This window comes from Echinops telfairi, unplaced genomic scaffold, assembly GCF_000313985.2.
Source record: "Echinops telfairi isolate 266 unplaced genomic scaffold, ASM31398v2 ScPeMD7_6;HRSCAF=24_0, whole genome shotgun sequence".
NCBI classification, from domain to species: Eukaryota; Metazoa; Chordata; class Mammalia; order Afrosoricida; family Tenrecidae; genus Echinops; species Echinops telfairi.
This window is the reverse complement of record NW_022103902.1, coordinates 5,446,360-5,473,631: the sequence shown is the minus strand read 5'-3', so window position 1 is coordinate 5,473,631 and position 27,272 is coordinate 5,446,360. Positions and strand designations below refer to the sequence as shown.

General features: G+C 38.9%; 1 protein-coding gene across 1 annotated transcript in view; it reads right to left on the bottom strand.

Annotated features, from left to right (window-relative positions):
• Positions 1-239: 239 nt before the first annotated feature.
• ALCAM (activated leukocyte cell adhesion molecule) overlaps positions 240-27,272 on the bottom strand; it is a 129,294-nt gene continuing 102,261 nt past the window's right edge. The window contains exons 12-16 of the mRNA XM_004706381.2: positions 22,000-22,132; positions 20,099-20,137; positions 19,690-19,807; positions 5,137-5,249; positions 240-2,699 (exon numbers count right to left, since the gene is read on the bottom strand). Of these exons, the coding sequence (XP_004706438.2) occupies positions 5,162-5,249; positions 19,690-19,807; positions 20,099-20,137; positions 22,000-22,132 (378 nt within the window). The 3' untranslated portion in view covers positions 240-2,699; positions 5,137-5,161. The remainder of the gene's footprint in view (positions 2,700-5,136; positions 5,250-19,689; positions 19,808-20,098; positions 20,138-21,999; positions 22,133-27,272) is intronic.

The following is a 27,272-nucleotide window of genomic DNA, read 5'->3' as shown; positions in this document are numbered from 1 at the left end:
CCTTCGTGGAGTTCACAGGACGGCCACCCAGGTCATCCACAATAAGTACGGATGCATCATACTACCTGATGCACGTCAGGATGAACCCAGGGTGCTCCCTTGGCATAGTAGGTAGGTGTGGAGATTTGGTTTGTTCCTATTCCTAAGACATGGAGATGAAATAGCACTGTATAAAGATAGTCATTTGTTTTCACTCAGGGACTTCCCAGCTTAGACAAGAGGCAGACAGCTGTGAGAGGTACGTGAAGAGATGTTTCAGTTTTATTATCTTTTAGGCATAGGTGGGTATGTTAATCCATTTCCACATACAATTCCTGTAATCACAGATACGGAGTGAAACTTGAAGTGGCAAAGCCTGTTTCTTTTTGTCAGAGAGTGAAATTGGCAAGAGGAAACCTCGAGAGTTGAGGAGCGTGAGTTATCTTCTTCCCCACACTGCTGTGCATACGGCAAAGGCGCCTTGCCCTTGAACCAGGCATCAATTCCATAGTAATAATGCTGCCCGTTTCCTCAGCCAACCTCCTGCTTTTCGTCCACGGCTCTCCGCCTCTGCCGTTCTGAACGCTGGGTTCTGACTGCTGTATTTGGAGTTAGAAGCCAAGAAATAATTGTAGCATAACTCTCTCCCTTGTCACGTTGCTTCTTTCTGAAAATATATCTTAGAAGTTAGACTTTGAAGCTTTGATCTCCCATACCAAACAAAAAAGGAAAAACAATTTATGTGGAAGTGATTTCATTGTAGTGCTCAGGGTTTACTGTGGAGAGTAGGTGTTTCTAAATTTTAGATTTTCTTTAACAAAATTCTAAAGAAAAAAAAAATGAAGAAAAAAAGAGAGAAATCACAGTATTTACAGAGATAACAGAATGGCTTTGCCATGCAAAACAATTAACTTTGGTTTTTCCCCCTTTACTTTGGTTTAAATGTTGACCAAGATTCAATTTTTCCCTGCCAAATGAAACATCAATAAATCAAAGTTTAGAGGCAAAATAACATATTTTCATTTCCCCCATAATATCTTATACAGCATCGAGTCTAATAGAATATTTCATATATTTAATCCATACCAATGTACTACAGGAAGCTTTTATTAAACTCAGTTACTACTGCCCAGACAGTAAATGGTTTACAAATGTACAATAACATGTGTTTCTGAATAATGCAGAAGTAGTGAAATACAATTCCTATCCACCCTCTGATTTTAATCTTCATTCCATTTTCATTGCCTTCTTATTTTCCTAGTTCATCGGTCTAAAAAGCAAACACCAGTTTTCCTTTTCCCTCTCAGAGAACACAGTTCTATAGCCGGAAATCTGACGTTCACTTTCCCCTCTATAAAGCTATGCAAGTCCTGGGACAAGTCTGGCTGTGCAGTGTTCTCCCAGAAACAAACCTCTGCTTGAAAGAGCAAAGTTTAAAAGTCTAATCACAAGGAATTCTTGTCCCATATCCAGTCAACTTTAAAAACTTTCCATTTTCACTACCACTTTAAAAAGTTCCTCAAGCAAAAAACATGTTTATAAAGTTACAAATCTGAATGTAACTAAAGATACATAGACACTTCCTTATGACACATTCATGTACTGTTTGATAAATTATGTACCAGTTAAAAACACTAAATTATCTCCAGGTGCATTCAATATCTGTAGCGTAGTTAACAAAAACACGCACGGAAAAAAATAGATATTCTATATTCTGTGGAAAATAACACAGCTTTGACAATGACCACTGTTAAAAATCTCCAATTCTGACTGATATCTTTTTAAAAAGAAACTAGGAATAATTTTAAGGCAGTGGCTAACCCAAAGGATTTAAAAACAATTTTAAATGACAGCGGTTGACACTGTGATTCATGAAAGTGGGAATATTATCCATGATTTTCTCAAACTGTCGTTCGTTCACATGTTGTTTGCTTTCTCCTTTGACTGAGAAACATTTACCAGTAGTGTCGTCTCTAAAGGTAAGGACTACCCAATGTCTGGATTGTTTGTTTGTTTATTTGTTTGTTCTCCCCAGAATAGGCAAAGTGTCAGCTTGGGAGTTACACTGTTCTGTACGTATGTCTATATGCCTGTGTGATTTGACTTCTGAAAGTCAGCTGGTGGCATGGACACAGAATAGACTCGTATGGTGCTTTTTAATCTGACTCTCTGCCTCCCCCTGCTTTGTGATAGACATCAGAGCTCTGACACGCACAATGTGGACGCCCCCAATCCTCACAAGCTGCCACCTTTGGGTTTGAGGTGCTTGTATTAAAGTTTGGGGCATTGCTGATAGCAATCAGAATCAGAAATGTACCTGCTCAGATTCTTCATAGAAACAATTGAAATAAAAACATTCCATTATACATCAGATCCACAGCGACTCCCAGAACAAAGCTTACAGTGTATAAAAATAGCTACGTAAAAAATTTACATAAAAGGCAAACCAAAAGAAATCCTCAGTGCAGACATTTACAGAAAAAACAAACAACCAAAAACAACCTAACACAACATGACCTATTTTCATGGCTGCCAAAATTTGTCATTATTGTCATTTCACTTCATTGTTTTACTTGAGATCATTCTCTAAATTCCTGTGACAGCTTGGTAGAATGAACTGCTCAATAGTTGAACCATGAATTGCTGCCAGTGTCTTTGTATGTGTCTTAAATACAATCCACGTTCATGCTTCAATTCTCTATATGGTTTGTTTTTTCCCTCTGAAATAATAAAAAAAAACATAATTTAGATAAAAGTCCACAGCAATCCGTTTTTACTATCAACAGCGACTTTGAGCAAAAAGCAATTCGGATTACCCAATCTGCAGGCAAACACAGAGTTATTATACCTATTTACTAATCTGTAGCAAACAATTTCATATTCTTTTCACCACATCAAAAATTCTGCTTCTGAGCATGGCTGGCATCTGCATGTCTTCCAACCCCACAGCAGCTTTCTACAGAACTAAAGTCTCTTTTCAAATTTATGATTCCTGACAGGATAGAGTCCCCAATAAGCATGGACATGTGGTGAAATTGTTCACTAGCAATTGCTCAATTAGGCAAGTAAGCCAATGTTTACCTTGTTGATTGGGTAATACGCCCCTGAGTAAATGTGATAGGAATCCCTTCCATAGGAAACTTTTTATAAAACTCGCTTGTCCCCGAGTCTCCCACTATTCCCAGGCATTGCTACATCCTTTCTAACAAAAAATGAAGACATAAAAAAGAAATTAGAAATAATTGACAGTTTTTCTTTTGATAAAAAACGGCTTCATTTATACTAAGATTACAAGGCACTTTACAGCAATGTTTCATTTATCTTCAGGTTAAATGCACTTATCTTTCAAATCACACTCTACTCTATAAGGTTTGTCTTCAAGCTTCAGTTTCCTTTGAGGACGTACTCTATCCAATTTCAAAGAATACAAGGTTAAAAAAAGTCTATGTTTACAAAATGCTGGGGAGCGAACTCTACAACAACTAACAAACAAATGAAAACCAGCTCAGAACATCCCACGCTTGGCCTCCAGCAGAAAGCAGGGTGGCAGGGGGATTCCAGTTTCTACACCTATCACCGAGTCAGCGTGAGAGCCTGGTCTTTGGATTTTGAACGGAGACCTTATTTCAATGGGTCTCTTTTTTGAGTGCGTCCTTTTGATTATAGTTCTTTCCCATTCTTAATATGGAATTAACCCAGGTGGCCTACTGAAGTTGTGATTTAAGGTTTATTTATAATGAACCCAAGGTTTACTGTGATCGTTGTGCATTTTTACCATATCAAGATAAGAAGCATTAACAATCATTCTCAAGGATACCCATAATAATTTGTCCAAATGGCTCCTTTGTTGGCTGGAACAGGAATCGAAAGAAAAAAAAACTGCAAATAACAATACCATCTCCTTGAGACCGTGCATATATATATGACTATAGTCCAGACCTAATATTGATAAGATGCATTCTATAGACATACATATACACACACACACGTATGTGTATACACTTATGTACAGACATACATACACACACATATGTACGTGTACATACTTACGTACAGACATACATATGCACACATACGTATGTGTATACACTTATGTACAGACATACCTATACACACATATGTACATGTATATACCTGTGTACATATACACAGATATGGTGTTGTTATATGCCCCTGAGTTGATTTTGTCTCCTAGTGACTATAAAGAACAGAAAAAGTGCCTCCTAGGGTTTAGTACATATCCCTGGGAAATTGGCTTAAGTGTTGTACTGTAGCTGGACAGGTCAGCGGTCTGAACCCAGGAGATCCCGATAGAGAGAGAAGTGGACGTCCGCTTCCGTCAGAATGACAGTCTCGGAAGCCCCAGAAGGAAGTTCTTCTCTGTCCGACAAGATCACAATGCATCAAAGTTGACCCAGAGAAACGAAACTCACTGGAATCGAGCCAATTCTGACGCATAAAAATAACAACAACAATCAGATGGAGACGTCTTTTCTCCTGCGGAAGCAACGGAATGGGTTTGAAGCAATAATTTCAGTTAGCAGCTCCGAGCTTAGCCACTGAAACACCAAGGCTCCATACATACATATATGTATATATTTATGCATATACATGCACATACACATATAATTACAAAAGCATATATGCATTCATATGTATTTATGCAAGTCTGTTCATCTTTTACTTAAAGTGATTTAGATGTGTGTATAAATTCAATCACATTTATTTCATGTTTATCTCTATAGTAGATCCTTAGATTAAGATGAAAAAAATCTGTTATTCTCAGAAGTGTTGAAGCGTTAGAAGCTGTTCATATTTTCACCAAATGTCAATTTATAAAAGCCCAATATTTTACACTCAGCAAAATTTTTGGCATCAGAATACAAAATGTTATCTGAATGTTCAAATATCAAAATTGGTTTCGATTATTTGAGGGTAAGGCTTATTTTTTGGAAGATTGGGTGACTTATGAGATCCTACTTCTTTTAAAAACACCCTTCTGAGTCACAACATTTTCTCCGGGAAAATCTTCTCTTGTTTCAAAAGCAGCAACTGTGAAGTATCTCAATGTCAAGACATTTCCTTTTCCTTTCTAAGAAGGCTTTGCATCTCCCTGGTGGAAATGTCTTCAGTAAGCCACACGTACAGATTACCCACCTGGACGACTGTAATAACGTCTCTCTTAGGCTTCCGTTTTGTGACTGTTTTCTTCCAGCTTCTTGTTTTCCTCCAGGTTGCCGAGGTCCTTGTTCACGTGTTTCGATGCACTCCTAGAAAACCATTAAATACGTCTAAGCACCTTGGCACACGCATACATATCTTTGAGAATTTTAAGATTCAAATTGACACGTATTTGAAAATGAAATATTTTACATGTATTGCCAGCAAACAACTAGGGCAACCATTTCCGTTTCTGGGAGCCTTGATTGGTAACAGAACACGTTCCAGAGATATTAAGCCTGGTAGCAGAGTGACGATTACACCGCTAAGAGGAAAACACGCGCACATACACTGTACAACATGCAGGCAGTTGTACCTCAGAGATAGTGCAGGGTCAGTTTCAGACTCGCGCAATAAAGGTAATTATTTCAGTGAATCAAGTCACAAACTATTTTAGTTTCCCACGGCACAAAGGTGTTGTGGGTCCTATATTGCCATATATTAAGTGTGAAACATTATTATGCAATAGTTGAAATCTGTGAGGACGATCAAAATGTGACACACGGAGGGAGCACACGCGATTTGACAACTGCCACCAACGGACTCGCTTGATGCAGGGCGCCCCAAACCTTCAAGAAGTGCAAGCGCAGTATCCGAAACATCTAGTGAACTGACCCAAACTTGGCTGGTGCTCCGTCTCTCCAGCCGAGGCTGACTTAGAGCGCCCCATAGGGCAGCAAAGAACTCCCCTGGGGGGTCTGAGGCTGGAAATCAAGGGAGTGTTGCTGTTTGGTAGAGCGACCTGTGTGCAGCAAAAGGAAGCACTGCTCCGTCCTGGGCCACCCTCACCAGTTCCCGATGCTTGAGCCCATGGCTGCCGCCACGGTGTCAGTCATCTCATCTGTCCTCTTTTTCAAGGTCCCTCGATTTGACAAGCAGGATGTCCTTCTCCAGGGACTGGTCTCTCCTGACAACTGTCCAAAGTATTGAAGACAAAGTCTCACCATCCTTGCCTCCACAGAGCCCTTGGGTGTACTTTTCCCAAGATAGACTGGTTTGTCCTTTTGGCAGTCTATGGTACTTAGAATATTCGGTGCCAGCACCCCAACAATTCTTCTTTGGTCTTCCCTACTCATCGTCCAACTTGCATATGAGGTGATTGTAAATACCATGGCTTGGGTCACATGCACCTTAATCCTCAAGGTAGCATCCTCTAAAGAGGTCTTGTGCAGCAGATTTACGCAATGCTTGCCTTTTGATTTATTGACTCCGGCTTCCATGAGCATCGACTGTGGACCCAAGCGAGACTTCATCTTTCTTCCATTTCTCACGATGTTCCTATTGGTCCAATTGTGAGGATCTGGGCCTTCTTTACGCCGAATTGTCACCCATCCCAAGGCTGCCATCCTTGACCTCCATCTGCACGGGCTTCCAGTCCTCCTCACTGTCAGCCAGCAAGGTGTGTCCTCTGCACGTCACAGGTTCCGAAGCATTCTTCTTCATATAATCCACTTTCTCTGATCACTTGCTCAGCAAATAATTTAAGGGAGTAGAAAGCCTTATCTTTCTCCCACAGAGTGGCTGGGAATTTCATACTGACCTTGTGGTTAGCAGTGGCAGTACAGTTCGTAGTGACTGTGTTGGGCTGCTCAACTCAAGGTAAGCTGTTCTTTGGGAGAAAGATGAGACTACTCCTGTAAAGCTATGCAAGCTTGGCACCCCCAGGGACTTTTCTACTCTCTCCCTAGGGTTCCTATAAGTTCCAGTCTAATAAAAACAATGAGTTTGCTTTGAGTCTTATTCCTAGCCTATGATGCATCGTTTTGGGCTGGGCAATTTTACTCTTCGCTAAATATCATTGTGTGAGATACAGTGATAGACCACTCTGAAATATTTTGCCACATCATCTAGAGTAGCATATCCTGTTCTTTGGACTTTGTGTTGTATCACCAACATCTCCTGATTGAAACAACAGAGGCATAAAACCCCATTTCCTTTAAAAGTCTTTCTATGTTTCACATGTAATTCTTTATCTTATTTGCAGAGGGTCATAATTTTACTAGGGAGAGGGTTTACTGTATATATGCCCAAGTGCGATAAAGGAATATATAGCTCATGCAAACTGGGGAATTCTTTATAGGTAGCAGAAGATGAATTTTTACATCATAAAATGTTTAATTTAACATAAATGATAGCCTTCTAAACCTATTCTTGGGGACAAGAGTTACTTTAATCTCTACCCATATGTTCAAGTATTGTAATATTTGATAACATTTTATAAGACACAAATATTAAGCATGTAAACACAATAACATTGTAAATAAGTTCAAGAGTGAATGTTTATCATTTTATCACATAATTTTTCTCTTGTACAAAAAAAGGGGAAGACAGGCAAATAAACAATATGATTTGAGGTGTGGTCTCTTTGCTGCTAATAAGAACCAAAGAATTAAGTTCCTTGATTAACTAAATCTTCATCAACGGAACTGTAAAAAGGTAGGACATGTCTCTGGGATGATCTCCAAAGGATTTTTGATGTATATTCTTCCTATCAATACATAAATCATGTAAAAATGTGTAATTGAAGAATGATACCCATATACAGTTAAACGGCGTGAAGAAAACGGAAAACGAAGCACATCCCCAGCCGTGCCCCCAGCTCAGACATCGAGAAGCCCCTCCTCTTCTCTCCTTCACTCTCCAGCTGCTTGAAGGCTTGCCAAATACTGAACCCAACAGAATCACTCCGCCTGTTCTTCTAATTCATATATAGAAGGAATCACAGCACCAGTATTTATTTGTGCATTGAAATATTTTAAATGTATATATTTGTAGGATTAATTCAGAATGTTACATATAATTATAGATTAGTTATTCCCACTGCTGTATTTAACATACCATTGGTAAGAATCATTATTTATTCATCTGTTTTTTAGTGATGAAAATTCTTGTTATCATTGGCTTCTGGGATTTCAATTACATTTACATTAGACCTTTTGCTTGTGTCCTCTGTTTTGCTTACACTCTTGTGTGTCTTCTTTACTCTTCCTTCTTACCTATTGTTTGGTCCTGCGCACTCCAATATGCTTTGGTCTGTTGTTACTTACTTGTTTTGCTCTTTGTTTCTAATTGATCTTCCTGTTCCCTTCTGATTTGGCTATGAATAACCTGTTTAAATCACGTTGAATTCACTCCCTGAATACTTACCTTTTCAGTTAGGAAAAAAATGAATATTGATCTTACCTTAGATTTTAATTGCTTGGTGAAATTCTGGTTCTTTCCACGTATTTTGACTTTTTTTTTTTTTTTTAATATGAGACTTCAAAAAGTTCATGGAAAAATGGAATGAAATGATACTGAATTTTGTCCAGGATCTTTTGAGAGCTCCTCTTATTATTCATATTCCTCTTAATATCCTGTATGTTAGTGCATTATCCAAATTATGTGTAGGTTTTCTCTTATTTAATTTTTCTCTAGATGATTGATTGTGTTTTCTTCACTATTTGCATATGTAGTCCATTTCTGTGTGTGTGTGTGTGTGTGTGTGTTGGGGCGGGAGAAAGATGCTGCCTTTATGCAGGTAAAGGCTCTACACAATGTTATTTTTTATTTTCCTCCAAGTAACTCCCCCTTTCCTTTTGCTCAGTATATATGGAGCTGACCAAGCCAATTAAGTTAGGGAATGAGCTAGTGTGTGCCCCAGTTGCAGCTGTTTTGTTGTTGTTCTTCTTCTTGCTAGGTTTGGTCTATCTCCACTGCATAAAATGCCTAAAGTCTGGTTTCCTTGGGCATCTGGTTGAGTAGGTATTCCACTTTTTAATCTCTCAATACAGCAAGATTCATGGTTTACTTTCAGCATCTCAGTCAAGATCCCCCGCTATGTGCCCATGCAGCTTCAAGATGTAGCTAAGAGTATGAGTCTCCTTGAGTCCACTCTAAGCTCACTGAGGGAAGGGCTCTAGTTTACTCAGAGCATAGTCTATAATTGTCTATTTTTTTAAATGAAACTAACTGGCTTTATTACAATCTATTCTTCTTTATGATATAAACATTGTACAATATGAAGTTGGAAAAAAAAGAAGTTGGTATACAGTTCTTTTCAGATAGGTTAAATAAAAGTAATACTGCATTGCAATGATAAAACATGAATGATATCTTACTCCAAACCCTTAAAAAAACATTGCACAAATTATATGCATAAACACGCACCTTGATAGAATCATATGTATGCACAACGATTTTACTCAAAACGGAAGTAATTGCAATGATGGTCAAGGATAATTGATATTAATTTACTATGGAGTTATTCTAATCTAATTATGAGAAGTACAGCATCCATAATGGCTTAGTTAAGAAACTCATGTTATCTCGGCATATATCATATGTGTGAAATGCTCACATTCTCTGTGGGTAGCATAAAATTAGAAAATAAAATTATAGTAATTGGAATATACAAATACCCATAGTTTAAAGATCAGGCATTAAGTAATTGAAAAATAAAAATATAAGAGCTTTTTTCCTGAAGGGAATAATGGAGAAAAATTCTGAAAAAATGTACCTATTTATTATTTATATTCATCTACTTCTAAAGAGGAGTTGAGATTGCCAAGGATTCAAACACCCTTGTGCCTGCACGTTGCCTATGCTGAGGAGCGATTTTTAACCACATTCGATTATTAACCAAATGTTTGTTAGTTTGAACCCACTCAACTGAGGAAGAAATGCTTGGCGATTTGCTCCTATAAAGATTATAGTCAAGAAAACGCACAGGTTTTCTACTCTGTAATCACAGGAGGTCATTAGGAATTGGAATTATCCAAGGACACCAAGCTGGGTTTTTGGGTTAAGATTGGCGATCTGGGACAAGCTCCAGTTTTTCTACTACAACCAAGAAAGGCCAAGGAAAGACTGCATAGAGACTGAGCAGTCGACCTAAGAGAAACATGGCGTACCACAGTGGAACACGAATCATCGCAGATTCAAGGTAATCAGCCTGTAATCTAGCTGGCAGAGGGGGTGGGGGCCCCTTCTTCTGAAGAAGATAACAGAACCCAGAGTCTCTAAAACACATTACCCACCAATTCCAGCCAATAAATAAAATATTACCAGATTGAGAATAGAAAAATGTCACATTGAGTCCTGATGACGCCCTTGCCTTGCATAGATGTTGGAATCATCAGGTAAGAACTTTCAATCATCCTGTACACATATAATCAATGACTTAAAGGAAAGGATGATAATAAAAACAGAATAGATGAATATCTGCAGGCAAATATATAAGGAAAAAAAACCCCAAACAAACAAATCAATAAACCACAACAGACCGCCTGGACTTTCTGCAACTGACAAGCACAATATTTGAAATGAGCAAATTGATTAATTGGCCTCAACATCAAATTGGGGCAGTAGAAAGTATGCGTGATTAAAAGGACAGAGAAATATGATCCACGCCTGTTGGAAATAGAAGAAGCGGGGATGGGGCTGGCTCTCTGGGACTCTGGAATAATGTCGAGTCACGTAACTGGTGTGACTGGAGAAGACGGAAGACAAAGACGGAGCAGATAATGCAGCTGAAGAAACAGTGACCAATGTTTCAAAGACTTGATAAAATCCCTGACCTTGCTCATCAAAACTGCTCAGAGAGCCCTAGAGGAAGGGTAAGAAGAAAAGCGCCACTGGGCACTTCAAAGCTAAGCTGATTAAAAGCTCATGTAAAGAGAGAGAAGTGCGAATAGTCAGACAAATAATGAGGAGGAAGAATGATAGCTGATCAAAACATGCAGAGACCATCTATGTCTTTAGAATATCGGGGAGAAAACAACTACAAAAGCCTCTTGCGATCCAGAAATGTATGTCTAGTGAATTTATTCTTCAATTCAAGGCAACATAAAGACATTTAAATGAATGAAAGAAGACAAGTGAATTCATCCCCCGCCAATCTACATTATAGGAAACACTAAAGGAAGTTTCTAAATTGGAGGGAAATGACACCAAATAGAAATTCATTTCTACAAAATATGGTGGAAATAGGGCTGGCATAAGAATGGAGATATAGCAAATGCTGTCTTAAAATGTCCTTAAAGAACAACCAGAGGGTTAATACAAATGTGTGTGTGTGTGCGCGCATCCTCTGCCACTGAGTCACCTGGGACTTAGAGCAGCCCTGTCCGGGGTTTCTGAGGCTGTAAAGGATTACAGAAGCAGGGAGTCTCATTTTTCTCCAGCAGAGCAGCAGGTGGGTTTGAACTCCAGACCAAAGATTATTTGACAATGCCACCAGGGTTCCATATATTTACATACGCATACATTGTCCCATGAGATTTAAATATATATACATTTCAGAGGTATGATAACAATAGCAACAAGAATGGGGAAAGTTGAATGAAAATGTAATGCCCAAGGATTTTAGATTGTAAATGAAAAGATGGTTATAATTAAGTAATTTTTATTGTAATTTCTAGAGCAACAAATACAATAAGGTACAGTCACACAAATAGAAAAAATAAAATTTAATATTAAAGCACATAATCAACAAGAAGGCAGAAGAGATACCAAACAGAGAGGTGGTTGTCTTAACTGCAGCCTTTATCAATTATGTTCAAATGTAATGAGTTAAATTCTCCAATTTGGAGACAACGATTGTCAAGTTGTATTAGGTTGGCAACTCTGTTTCTTTAAGTGGATGGCAAGCACTTCTTAAAGTACTAGATAGTAAATATTGTGGGCTTGCTGCCCATGTTTCTTGTTTTCAGTATCCAGCTCTGTCACTGTAGTGTGAAAACAGCATAAACAACGTGTAAACAAATAGACATGCTGTGTTCCAATAAAACTTTATTTAAAAATCAAACAGTAATCCAGGGGTCATACTTTGCTGACCTCTACTCTACAAAGAGATGCACTTTAAGTATAAAGAAACAGCTGAAAATACAAGGATGGAAAGGATATACATAGAAACAGTAAGCATATGAAACGTGGTGCGGCTATGTCAATACCAGACTGGGTCAAATTCCAGAAAAGACATGAGCACAGATAATAAGATACATAACAAGATAAAAGGTTTAATACATCAGGAAATCATAACAATTGCACAAGTGTATGCGCTAATCATCGCATACAGCAAAAATGGACAGAAGTGCAAGGAAAAAGAGGCCAGTGCATAATCTCATATGGAGCACGTCACACCCCTTTCAGCATGTGCAGTCACGACGCAGTAACTGGTACTGGGCTAGCCCTCTTGCCATAAGCATCTAAACAAGACCTGGGGGCGGGGAGGGGGATAAAACACATATCTTCAGTCACTGGACAACAAGTAGTAAAAGACTGTGATCTGCAAAAGAACAGCTCTGAGTGAGACAAGGCCTATGCATAGCCAGGTGTAGTGCCAGGAGGAGATGTCTGAGGGGTGATGTCAGTACAGGGAACCCCGAAGAGCCACAGTATTTTCACTCAGCTGGAAAGGGGCTTGAAAATTTGTCACAAACCAATATCTAACCCATGCCTTAGCAGCTCAATTCCTAAGTATTTACATAAGCTGTCCACAAAACCCTTTTAAAATAATGTCATTATTTATTTAGGTATATTAATTAGCCACATCACTCATAATAGCCCAAACTGGGACAACTGAATGACCATTAACATGAACCTGAATTGGTTAAAATGATGTATTGGCTAAAATTCTTGAAATATTCTTGACACAGAACACGACTCAGCAACGAGAAAGATAAAAGGAAATAAAAAGAAAGGAAATCATGAATACATGTAACAACATGATGAGCGCCAAAACATGGAAAGAAGCCAGACACATAAAGTTCAAGAATAGGTCAAAGTACGGTGTGTGGCCACACACAGGGTCATGTCTGTAGAAGAGAAGAGAAATGGAGGTCTGGACTTAACGGGGATCAGGGGAACTTTGGGGGGTGCTGCTGTTGACGGATGTTGTCTAGCGGATTGTAGCTCATAGTAACTGCATGTGATTAGAATATTCTCTATATTGACCAGAGTTTGAGGAGTGGCTGCAAACGTATAGTATTTATGAAAACCCGTTTAACTGTACAATTGCTTCGTGCAAAATTTACCTTAATATACAAAAGCTACTTAGGAGCAACAAAGAACAAGGCAAGAAGTGGAACCAGAAACTGGAAAATGTTTTTATTTACTTTGTAGGTAGGTATATTTTTGACAAGATTCATAAAAGTTTCTGTGTTTTCCTTAAAGGTGTACAAGACATTAGTAGTTACTGAGAGAAAGGGGTGACAAGAATTCTCTTTAGAAAATTTATGGTACCTAGAGTAATTTATAGAAGCTTCCCACATGAGAGGTTACCACCCCCCCAAATCGATTTTTTCTCCCACAGCTATGTATTTAATTTTTTTTTACAAAACAACCCTATCACCTTCAACATACTCTCCATTATACTTAATACGTTTGTCAAATCTGCAATTCCATTCTTGGAAACATTTTTCAAATGCATCTGTTTGGATGGCTGACAGCACCTCCCTCTCTTTTTTTCCCACCTCTTCTACTTCTTCAAATCACTGCCGTTTCATATCCCTCTTCATTCGTGGAAACTAAAAGAAGTTGCACGAGCGAGGTCAGGTGGGTAAGGTGTGTGAAGCAAAAGAGGCATGCTGGTTTTTCCCAAAACCTGGTGCACTGAGATGGCTGCGTGAGCAGGTGCATAATCGTGGTGACAAAAACAGTCCCCCATCTGCCACAAATCAGGCCTTTTTTGTCGCACACTGCAATGCAATCTTTTCAGAACCTCTAAATAGAAAGCTTGATGAACAGTCTGACCTGGTGGAAAGAATCCAAATTGATATTTTGATCCATTTGGGAAGTTGATGCGTGTCTGAAATGAGGCTTGTCATCGATGGATATGTCACCTCTTTGAAATGAGGAAACCACTTGTACACTTGAGTATTCCCATTGCGCTGTCCTTGTAAATTCTGTTCAACATCACCACAGTTTCTGTGGCATTCCCCCCTCCCAGCAGGAAAGAAAATTTCACAACCACATGCTATTCTCTTAATTTGGCCACCACAAAAACCAAGGTTCAAACGAAACGACTTTTACAAAAAAATTCACCATGACCAGAGAGAACCTTCCCAGGCAACACCACTGGGTGCACTAGCTCAGAGGAAGATCCTGGATGCTCGTCTAGCAGGAAAAATGTATACTACAAAAGCTCAGCTCCACCCAACGCAATTCCTGTTTGGTTTTTTTTCAGGTACCCCCATGTGTCTGCACAGATATAATCAGACGAAAGTTATCACTGCTTAAAGATCAGGAGGGGAAACTAGTTAAGGGGCCATGTCCAGACTGCATGTCAACGTACTATGAAATAGACTTGGGTAGCTTCAAAGTGACGATATTTCTGACTGTAAAATTTACCGGACACAATAAGGCAATTTTATACTTGAAAAATAAAAGCAAAACCCACTTTAGGTAATTCACATATGCTCGGGTGGGTGGAGCATTGAGTGGGCGGTGGGCATGATTTGCTATCCTCCTCCCAGTTGCCAACACCCATTCCTTCAGCCGTAGTGAGTGGCGGCAGTGGCAACAAGGACAACCCGAAGTGGGCTCACATAAGGTTTTAGTACGCTGTTCACACAATGTTCAAATAACACGATTTCCTATTTCACAGCATGTATAGTGTACGTTAAGCAATCCCGTGGACCTGTATGGGATTTGAAGAGCAATACTACTTGTGATCTACCGGGCAGACTCAGCTCATCGAACCTTCCAAAACAAAATGAAATGAAACCAAACCAAAATAACCACTCCATGCCATTGAGTTGATTCCAACTCGTCGTGACCCTATAGGACAGAGTAGATCTACCCTGTGAGTTTCAAAGGCTGTACATCTTTACGGGGAGCAGAAAGCCTCATCTCTTTTCCATGGACCATCTGATGAGCTGGAATTGTTAACAACGAGCTTAGCAACCCAATAGTTGGTTGACCAGGATGCCGTCACTCCTCCTTAGATTCCATGAAATAGCATTAAATGTGTTTACCTCATCAAAAGTCTGAACATTTCAGTGAAGGTACAAACAGTGTGTACCCCCTTCCTGGAGAATAGTAGACACATTTATGGCGATGCATGGGCAAGTCATTAAGGCTGAGCTTTAAATGGCCTTCCAGCACAACCTCACTATCTTTTCCATCTCTTCAGGGGCAACCCCTCCACTTCATGGACATGTGATTTTAGAGTAAGTGTTGATTAGAAAATATAATTCCATCTGAATAGATTTTCTTGCAAGATACATATGTATTATCTATCAAGAGATACTAATTAGAAAATATTTTAGAACGGCTTAATACAGCATTGTTTCTTGAGGTGCAGTGTTACAGGGGAGCTCTCTCCTGTCCTAACTGTAGATTTACACTTCTTATTGTTTCCTTTGGATTTTTGTTTTCTTCACTAGAAAACATCCTGAAATACAATTGTATTAGGTAAGGCATAACTAGAATAATACTTTTTATAATAATTAATAAGAATAATAAGCATGTCGTTAATGCTTACTCTTAGGCTATAAGATACATGGTAGTCATGTACCTCACAAAGGCAACCAATTTGGAAATTATGTTTGTGATGAATTTTGAATAACTTTATGGCCACATTATCCATTCTTTGTATCTTTCCTTTATCTTTAGCTCTTTTAAATTTTCATTAATTCTTTTACTCAGATACGTGGGAGACGCTTTAGGGGTGCAAGCAGTAATATTCTAGTGTCTGCAGTCCCAAGAGAATTTTGGAGAAAACAGTAGAGGAATGAAAACAAAACGAAATCATGGATGACTTCTAGTTCCCTAAAAATCTAGTCTCTGTTAAATAGCCAGGCATGGAGTGGATTTAACCAACTAAGGACTTTTGCTTGGCATGCTCAGTTAATGCCCCTCATACATGCAAGTGGTCAGAGCCATCCATTCTCTAGCCATAAAGACCGTCCAGTGAGAAGTCATGTGGGTCAGTGCAGCAGAGGATTGCCTGCCTTATTCTGCAGCGAGCCTAATATATCACAATGAGAAAGGAACACAACACTGAAGTGCTCCTGGTGGTGGTTGAAGTCGATTAAAAAGATGGTGCTTCTTTATCAGTGGCATGAGCTGTGTATGTCGGCTAAGTAGCCATACAAATATTTAAAAACAAAATGTTGTTTCTGTCTTTTTTCTCCTGCAACTGTTTAAATTGCCAGTGCAAATAATTTTCTGTATACAGTGTTAATACTGTATTGCTTAGGTTGGTGGATCAGTGAGTCTTTTAAGCAAAATGTGTGGCATATAGTTTAATTGGTAAGCACATGGTTGGCAGAAATGTGTGAATCATAAAGATTGCTGATGGTGTTATTTTTTTGAGATGGTAAACATAGGGCTATATATCTTTAGGTATCTATGAAAAAGTGTGGGCCATACCTTTGTTAGAAATTTCTGATATCCATGTAAAATGGTGACAAGTTAGCTAAAGATAGAAATGAAACCCTCATATTGATTTTTTTACAGTTGACGGGGTTATCTGGAAGAGAAAAAGGGAAAAGAGTAGTCGGTCCCCAAGTGGCCTTAGCAGTTCTTACCTTATACGCCCTGGTATGAAAGGTCATGCACACCTCGCCTGCACAAGCGGCTTCAGGGGTGAGCCACACAAACTCACTTTGCTAAAATGCTGCCTTCTAGCAGGCCACTAGCAAAAATCCGAAGAGCAAAGTACTTAGCGAATCTGAAGTGGTCCACAAATTCTTAATAAAAACAGCTTGGTGCTTGCTATTTGAGTTGCAGTTTATTACTTTGATTGCCAATAATATTAACTCTACCAAAGTTGGTGCACTTTTCAATTAAATAACCATTATTCAGAGAGATGTACAAGTCAGATGGTAAAAGTTGCACTTAATTTAATGAGATACTTAAAAGGAAATGCATGAAGCGTTAACCCGAGGATGTTGTGAAGCCAAGTATCCAGTATTCATTTGTCCCTAGTTTTAGTTCTGCATCACCGTATGGCAATGGCTCATGAAGAAACTGAAACACACATCACTATCTTCTAGTCTCAGAAGGGCAAACTATGTCTGATAAGATGCTGACAATTAGAGTAGGAGGATAATGGAGCCCGAGGTGCATCAGGAATTTAACGTGCACTGGACCACAGTGGACCGAATTGCAGTTTACTTTCCAGGATTAGGGACGACATTATTTTCCCTCTCTAAGAACTGAAGTAACTTATCAACTTAAAATATATTGCATGGAAATGCTGCAGAGCCCAAGCTATTAGATTTCTGAGTGTCAACGTGGATGATAAAGAAAGGGTCAGATCTTGCTCATTAGGAAACTTGCACCCATAGAATTTCTGTAAGATAGGTATTGCCTCTGAGCAGCCGTTTATGTGTATTTTGTTTCATGTACATGGTACAGACAATAAGGTTTCCATCGATATCATGGGTGCAAACACACATGAAGGGCTTTTAGATGAAATGTTAACTGGGGAAAAGAACGTGGTGATGGGGACTGCATGGACAGGCGAGAACGGGCGTGAGAACTCGATGTGAGAGCAGACGTGTACATCGGCTGCAACACATGATGTAAATTGTCTCTGCCTTGATAATTTATCAATTATTATTTTGTCGTATCTTGCACTGTCAGATGTCTCCCTTCACTCACTTTTCTGTTGTCTGTCCCCGAGGGAGGAGGTCACATGTAGATCCTTGCAATCGGTTTCCCCTTTCCAACCAACTCTACCTCTATGCTCCCAGTATTGCCACTCACACCACTGGTCCTGAATGGATCATCCGCCCTGGATTCCTGGTTCTTATCTGTACCAGTGTACATTCTCTGGTCTAGCCAGACTTGCAAGGTAGAATTGGGATCATGATAGTGGGGGGTGGGTGGAGGGTGGGAAGCATTTAGGAACTAGAGGAAAGTTGTATGTTTCATTGGTGCTACATTGCACCTTGACTGGCTCTTCTCCTCCCCGTGAGCCTTCTGTAAGGGGATGTCCAGTGGCCTACAGATGGGCTTTGGGTTCATGAGGAAGGGGGGACGGGGAAGGGGGGAAGGGGGAGGGAGGGGAAAAAAAGGAAGAGCTGATGCCAGAGGCTTAAGTGGAGAGCAAATGTTTTGAGAATGATGAGGTCAATGAATGTACAAATGTGCTTTACACAACTGACGTATGTATGGATTGTGATAAAAGTTGTATGAGCCCCTAATGAAATGATTAAAAAAGAGAAAGAAAATTGCTTCTGCCTCATGACAAAGTGTAGAGGAAATTAAACCTAATTATTAGGCAGCAAGATTCCCAAACATCACTGCCTTGAATCAAATACCATAGTAATTTGGCCCCTTCCCAGCTACATAACTTTAGGCAAATCACTGGTTCATTTTGTCTTGGTTTTCCAAATGTAAAATATAAATTATAGTATATATCACTCATGTGCTATGAATTTTAAGTGCACAGAAATATTTAGAATGGAGTCCAGCTTACGTTCACATGGTTAGATAACGATAAACATCCTGAGCTATCGATCTCTCTGAATGGCAGCTCATAATCTGTCTTGGCCCAGTATAAAGACATCATAGAAACTGATGTCTTTATAAGGTAAAATAATGGATCCTGATCTGAGTTGGCATTTTATTTAGATTTTAAGTTAATGTGTCTATCAGACATCAATAAGTAAAATTAAGTCCAAAGTCACAAGGACTTACGGACATACCCTTGTAGAAGCTAACATACCCTTTGGTAAAATGAGCATGATTAAGACCAGGGCTATACCACAAGATCGCCAATGTAGCTTTAAAGCAATGCATGGGCTAGCAACCTATTGCTGTCCAACTCCTTCTGAATCTGTGGTCGAGTTAAGGAAATGAGGACTATTCGATGTGTGCAGTTTCAGAATCTTCAGGGGTTAATCCGATTTGCATTATAAGCCACTATTAGAGGATTTGTAAAGTTCATACTATTTTATTATATAACTGTTCTCATTTTTAAACAGCACCTACAGCAATTCAAAATATAGTTTTTGGACTTTGTCTAATAAGTTATTTTAATTAAATCCAAAATAACCTTCGACTGTTCTCTGAATTAGTCGCTTCCATGGAACAAACTAGAACAGTGACTAAAAAAATAGGGGCTGTGACTACATGCTCTCCCCTTCCATCACTTGCAAATTCCTCGCTGGTCAAACCTGTCACTGCAGAGACACCTGAAAACCCATGCAGTATTGCAATTAATCTTCCCCAGTCTCAGCCAAGCCATTAAAAATGGTTGACCTTTGGGCTGTCTGCCTTTTTAAAACATTCACCGAGACACTGTAAAATCAAATCATTAAACCCACACTGGTGACTAAGAGGAGCTAGTCCATCACCTGTGCAATCAGTCCCCAGGCCACTGCCCCATGTCGGCAAGCGGGCCACTGTGAGCCGAGGGCCGTCCACGATCCGCGGAGACGGGCACTCATTCGCTTATCGCAGATGTCACACGCACAGTGGGAATGAGCTTAACAAACACTTGGTTTTCTCCCAGTGAAAGCCAATGAACAATGAAGATGTTTAGGTTTGGCTTACTTGGATTTCTTCATGTACAACCAGTAGACGACGCCAGCAACAAGGGCAGCGAGGAGGAGCCCAACGACGATTCCCACAATGAGCTTTGCCTGGTCATTCACCTTCTCTCTGTTTTCATCTACAGCAAGAAAAGAAAAATCCAGGCGATTACAGCTAAATCAGGGGATTTTAAAAAGAACGCAATCTAGTTACTACTTATGAAGCATGCCTAAGGCTCATTCTATAACTGAGAAGCAAATTTTACTTGTGATTTTAAGGGGCACAATGTTAGCATTCTTACTACCTTGTCTCATTTGCTCTTTCAATTCAAGTCAAATTTGTGTAGAGCTTATGTAAGTAGTGATAGAATGGTATTTCATAAGTCTTGAGCTGATAGACAAGGAAGAAGAGTCGGCAGCATAGTACCTACCACTTAGATCGTCTGGTTCATCGTGTTCTTGAATACTTACTGAAATGAAAAATGTTAATATGAAATTAAAAACAAAATTTGTTGATATATTAAAGTACCTTTACCATTATAGTATGATGTAATAGTATTCAAACATAAAATATCTATTCTACAGTTAAGGGTAAGAAAAAAAAATATATATATACTTAATAGAGCATGAAATTCTCTACAAGGAAATTCATTTATTTTTGAGAAAAGGAAAGTAGATAACACTGTCAAAGCATTAATCTACCATAGAAAATTTCACAACTGACAAGCTTTAGTATTAATATGAACTTCAAATTAATTTCCCCACTATATACTACTTCTAATAGTACTTAACTTTTAAGAGGAACCGCTATGAAAACCTTCAATACTATCATCTTAAAATTTTTTCTTTCTGACTCAATACAGGATAATTCATTTTATTCCTCTGCTTCTAGAATTTGTACCTAGAGAAGTTCTCCAAATGGTAGAAATAGATTGTAACATTGAAAGTGTCTCACAGCTTAGGGGGCAAGATGTGTGATGCTTATAAAAGTCCTACAAATGATTCTGACAGGCAATATCCTTGCCCTCTCTTACTAATTCCTGCTGTCGTGGATTAGCATTTGGTATTAAACTACGTAAGTCTTCTTCAAAATATGGTCCATGGGTTCCCATAGGACTTCTTTTGATATTTGTTAAAATGCAAATCTTTGGCTGCTCTCCATTCACACTGATAAAAATGCAGGTGCTCACTGAAGTTGAACTCAGCTGTATCAGATGTCAACCAAGCAAGGTCTGGAACACTGAAACACCCTATTCAGGGAGTTAGAATAAAACTCGAGACTTGTGTTGGGGAAGAAAGGATAGGTTCCCTTTCTAGGTAGCATGAATCAATCCTCGCTGAATTAAATTCTGAAAAGTTCGTGCACTTATTTTAGCGTTACGTAGGTTTGATTATTTCCTCTGGTTAATCCATCAGTTTTTTCTATTCCAGTCATAATCTGTTTAGAACTATTACAAAAGTATCTTCTCTGAGCTGTGTGTCCATAGCCTGTAAATTTAATGCACAAGATGCAATAGGACTGAAGGATACAAGTTTGGAATCAGCATTCTGTCCTGAACCAACCTTTGTTCTAGGCTGGTCCTGATTTAAAGTTATCCTGGCAATAGAGACAGTCTCAGAATTGAAAATGAAAGAGACTTGTATGTTAAATGAAAATTATTTTCCAAAGAACTGCTGCTAGTATGTGTGTATCACTTCCATTTTAGACCTCACAGAGTTTTCACTTCATCTGAGATAATACCGTTTATCTGATTCCCGGCTGTGGCTTAGATATGGCTAGAGCCAAGACAGCCGCACAAGTCATGCCAGCATCGCTACCGACTCATTGAATGGACTCAAGCGCGTGGCGTTCCTGTCCAAGGTCAAGGCAGCGTAATTCCCACACCCACTTAAGTGCAAACTAGTAGCTAAGGGGCCTGAAAAGTTTACCAAATTGAAAAGTTACGAACATGGTACATCTCTGCATTTTCTCTACTCTGAACACAAACCCTAATCTATGGAAGTATACACACACATATATTTCAACAGCATCTATATGTCGAGAAGAGCGACTCCGCTCTCTGTTGCTGTGGAGAAATCCTGTGGTGCCGGGTAAGGGTCCGGACTCAAATGATGAGATGATTTCACTTGCAAGACAAGGATAGCGTGTGAATGAACACGGGAAAAGGAGGAACCTGGGGATGACGATGCCGCATGCAAACTTAATAAATAAATAAAACTTACCCTAATGCAGAACAGGAAGATGGAATTGAAGGTTTTAAACTAATGAAGAATGACTTCGCATTTTCTGACTGTTTCTATCTTTATAAAATGCCAGAAATGGAATACTCACTGGCAGAGACATTCAGGGAGTTTACTGTTTTCTCCAGCTGGTTTTCTGCTGTGCAAGTTAGTGTGACATTCTCCTCGGGGGAAATGATAATTTTACTAGAATACCTGCCATTGACATAAGGAGATTCCTCCGTCTGCAAGAGAGGAGACAGATTGATTAATGGAAATGGATTTGAAAGCGTGGCAAAGAGTAATACCAAATGCTGTAGGATAGGTGTGGTTCTCTGTACTGCTGTCTGATGTCCGGTTATGTATGATCAACTATCAACGATCAGTTTCAGGTTTACAGCTACAGCAGGAAAGGGAATTATTAGAAAATCCATAATGCTATATCCATGCTTCTATTATGACTTCTAATGATTTATGAATAATTAAGCTCTTCTTTTTCAATAGAAAATCAAGCTTAGTCAATATTTTGGCATGATGACACTTGTCTCAAAAGGATCAATTAGTGATTATTATGATCATCAATTTCCCCTAAATAAACTTAGGAATCTCATTATTTGTGAATTTTATCATTGTTCCTCACTAAAGAGGTTCCCTTCATGATCTTTAACTAGTATGTCTAAATGCACATGTACGTGTGATTTGCTGTAAGGCTTTAGGTGATATCTAGTCTACTCTGTCTCATATGGGCCCTTTTACACTAGAGCAATACACTGTCTGGTCTGGTACCCTTCACACACTCAGTGTCATGTTTGAACCCATTAGTCCAGCCAAAGTGTCCATCTATCTTGTTGAAAATCTTCCTCATTTTCACTGAGGCATCCTTATAACATGTCCACAGTATGTCTTGACCTTATCATGTCTAAGGAACTTATTTGCTCATTCTTCTGGAAGTTCTTCTTACTGGTAGTTTGTTCTTCCGGCAGTCAATATTTTTTTTACCAACATCATAATTCAAAAGTATCAATTCTCTTGTGGTCTTCCTTATTCATTAGTTAGCTTTTACACCTAAATGAGAAGATGCAAAGTATCATGTCTTGGATCAGGCACATTTTGCTCCTCAAAATCAGCCTCTTTGTTTTTTAACACTTGAAAGAGGCATTTTGCAGCAGATTTGTCCAATGTACTAGATCACTTGATTTTTAAACTGTTGTTTCTATGGGTGTTGATTATGGATAGTGTATAATGAAATCATGGTCAGCCTCAATCTTTTCTCCACTTATCATGATGTTTCCTATTCATTCAATTTGTGAGGATTTTTGTTTTCTACATATTCATATGGAATCCATACTGCAGGACATGTGATCTTCATCAACCAATGCTTCGAATTCTCTTCATTTTCAGCATAGAAGATTGTATCATCTGCATATCAAGGTTATTAATGACATTGTGTTCTTCTTCTCTTGTATTCTTTGATCCGCATACAGATGAACTAAGAATGGTCAAAAGACACAATACTAATGAATCATTTCCTGATTTTAAACTGCCTGGTATCCTTCTTTGTTCTGATTGAATGATTACCTTTTACTCTATGAATACATTCCTCGTGAGCACAATTAAATGTTCTGAAATTTCTACTCTTCACAATGTTATCCACAATTAGTTATGATTTACACATACACCTATGCATCATCAATAAAACACAGGACAACATCTTTCTAGTATCCTCAGCTTTCAGCCAAGAGCCACCGGATGTCAAAAAGAATGTTCCTCATTCCACTTCCTCTTCTAATGCTGGCTTAAATTTCTGGAAGCTCCCTGTTGATATTATCTTAACAGTTATCTTCGGCAAGGTTTTATTTGCATATGGAAATAATATCATTAAATGATTTCCACATCTTTTGAAATATCCTTTCTTTGGAACAGACACAAATATGGACCTCTCTCAGTCAGCTTTAAGTGTTTCACGTTAACTTCCTTTTGTGGTGTAAATGAGTGAGCACTTCCAGTTTTTTTTACCCTTGTAATGAAGCATCTCAACTGCTGTCCCATCCATTACTAGATCCTTGCTTTTTGTTGGTGTCTTCAGTGTAGACTTGAAGTCCTTCCTCTGTACCCCTAGTTTTTAACCACACGTTACCTCTTAAAATGCTGTTCACGTAAAACACTTTCTCTTTGTTACTCGGTGCACTACTTTCATTTTCTCTTTATGCTTCCACCATTCTTCAATATCTTGCCCATAAAAAAAATCCTTCAGTATTGGAACTCACGGTTTGCATTTCTATATTTAGTTCATTTAGAAATGTTGGCTTGCTCTTTTGATTTTTTATCTGTAGGCCTTTGCACATTTCATTATAATACATTATCTTCTTGAGCTGCCCATTGAAATCTGTTCAGCTCTTTCCCCTCACCGTTTTTCCCCTTCTATTAGCTTTGGCTACTGTACAATCAAGAGTGAAGTTCAGGGTCTCTTATGACATTCATTGGTCTTTTCTTTATTTCCGTCTTCTGAGTGACCTCCTGCTTGCTTCAGGAGCCATGTCCTTTACGCCGTCTGACAACTTACCTGACTTTCAGTCCTTAGTGCTCAGGTGTCAGCTGTGTTCTTTATTGATTGTTAACTCTGTGTTGTCCATTAGGTGATGATGTGGAGAGCAAACAACCAGCTTTTAATAACTTGACAATTCTTATGCATTTTATTTCAACGCACACACTCTCGTACCCGCACATATCCTATTTATCCTCTACCATCACATGCCCTCTTTCTTCCCGGTGTTAGTCATTCCCTCACTGCTTTTTTGGTTCTGTCGAAGAAGTTTTCATGACTTGGGCCTTTTTATGTTGCTTCACGAAATTCATGGATATAATTGCAGCAAAGGTAAATAACCAAACTACACCAAACTCACCACGATCAAGTCAACGCTGGATTCTCGGTCAAGCTGAAATGTATTTGTGCATGTTTTCTCCTTCTCTCCATCACTGGTCCAGCTTCTGGTTCTGTCAGAGTGACGAGCTCATCACTCGTTTAGAACTGGGCCTCTCCCAGTGGTTTCTCTCATGCCGTCAGCTCGTGCACACCTCCTAGTGCCTTCCCCTGTACACGTCACTTGGTGCCAACCTTCCCTTTACCCAGGTTAACACTTGTCCACATGCCAGCTCATGCCTTCGCCTCCCTCTCTTTCCCTTTAAACCTTGGGAATGTTTTTGTGTGAAAACGGTTCATGACTTCAGAATAGTGGTCTCATACAGATCTGTCCTTTTAAAAATCTGTTCTTGGGATAGTCTCTAAATTCAGGGGTGGGGGTAGAGTCCCGTCTGCACTCACCTCTCAAGGACTTTCATGAATTTTCTTCAGCTTCAATTTGAACTTGCAATGTGAAAAATTGAGGTCTGTCGCGCAAGGTCTTATTCTGATTTATGGTATTGAGCTTCTCCACTGCCTTTTTAACAGATACAATTGATTACAGTATATTGCAGTGTGCGTTTCCATATTATTTTATATTATAATGATTTACTAATGGGTTAACAGAACCATTATTCTGAATTATCCAGAGCAGAATACCATTTTTCAATGATTGGTTTCCTTTCATTTGATTTTTGCAAGATGTAAGTGAGGGCAACCATTTCAATTTCTTGAAATGTAGGAGACATTTCACCTTAATATTTTCTTTAGACCAACTTGACTCTTAATTTCATCACCAGTTAAGCAGATATGTCGTTGAGCTCTTTTCTCTGCCACACGATATCCATCACTTCTTATATTTTTTCTCTATGCTTTTGCCTTATCTACATTGTAAGCACCTTGTGGACAAGACCTAGTTTCATGTTTGGGACAATTTCTCTCTCCTGGGGTTGTAAAGAGATAGCTAGCAGATGTAAAATAATAGATTTAGCATGTGATTGAAAAGGGAATAAAAGATTATAAATAGGTCAGCATAAACCTAGAACAAGAAAAATAACACATCACTCAGTGAGGAAGAATCAATCTTTCTACTTGACAGTGAGGGATGGCATGATTGTTTTTATTCTTATAGTAAATTCACCTGCTATATTCCACTTCCCAGGAGAACTTTTCACTTGGCTTTCTCAATGAATCTTTGATTTCACCACTTTCCACAAAAATGTATTTGTTCACTTTTAGGAAGGTGTTTTAAATCTTTGTATTATGTCAATCATCAAATATTTAGTGTCTCCGTATTTTCTTAATTTTAAGCCTACATTATCACAAACCCAAACTTATTTTTTGCTGCATTTATCAATTAATTCAATTAAAGAGCAAAATTAGCAGAGAAGACCATGTCATCTGTGATGTTAACAAGTAGATCTATATATATTGGCAGTAATTCAGGTTTATTCGCCGTCCTCCACATTGCATTTCCTAAGTGCTGAAAGGACCCAAGCCCGTTTCCCTTCTTTTACAGCTGCATCTCCATCATAAAATCAAGAGGCCTTTGCATCCATTGCATCTAATCCTATGATGGTCTTTATATACCTGTAACTATATGTTATCTTCCATAAGTAAACGACCCAAAATAAAATGTGAGTGAACTGAGTCAGGTACAAATGCATTATGCACAGATGGAGACTGAAGATTTAAATTTAAGATTAAACTGCAAGTCTCTGTTTTATGCGTGCTTTCTCAATTTTCACCTGGGTCCAAAGGTGGGAACAGTTCCTAAGGGTCAAATAATCAAAAACTACCTTTGGGTGTACCTCAAAAATCTTTAACTGGCACCACTGAGTTGCATATAAGTGTTGTAGAGAAAATGGAGTTCACATGTATGCCAGAAACCCAGTCAGACTAGAAATTTAGTGGGACTAGAGTTTTGAACCCTTAATGACAAACCAGATTCTTAACATTTTTATTCAGGGGCCACTAGTTGTGATAGTTATAGATTCATGGGGTGGAGTCTAACCTGTCAATCAGATCATAGCCAATGAGGCCTCTGGCATGGCCTTCTCCTGAGGATTCTGGGAACTCCTGTATTCCTCCCTGGAGGCAGGAGACGCGCACACTCTCTCTCTGCTCACTCCATGGGAGACATTGCAGTTGACAAGATACATGGAACTACACTAGTGCCCTGAAATGGAGAAGCCATGTGGAGACCCCTTCCAGAGCTGAGATGCTTACAACACCACTGGATCCACAAGACTTTCTATCCACTGGCCTGTGAACTTCCTGCATTCGGCATCATTGCATGTGTTTTGTGAGTCTGAAGAGGACTTTATCGATTGGTATTGGACTTGATGTGGAGTGGGCTAGGATGTTTTCTCAATATTGAACTGCTCTTGTATCTAAAGCTCTTTCTTATACACATGAGTGTCCATGAATTTGTTTCTCTAGTCTACCCAGACTAACACAGTAGTAAAATGTTACAGGTCACTTTA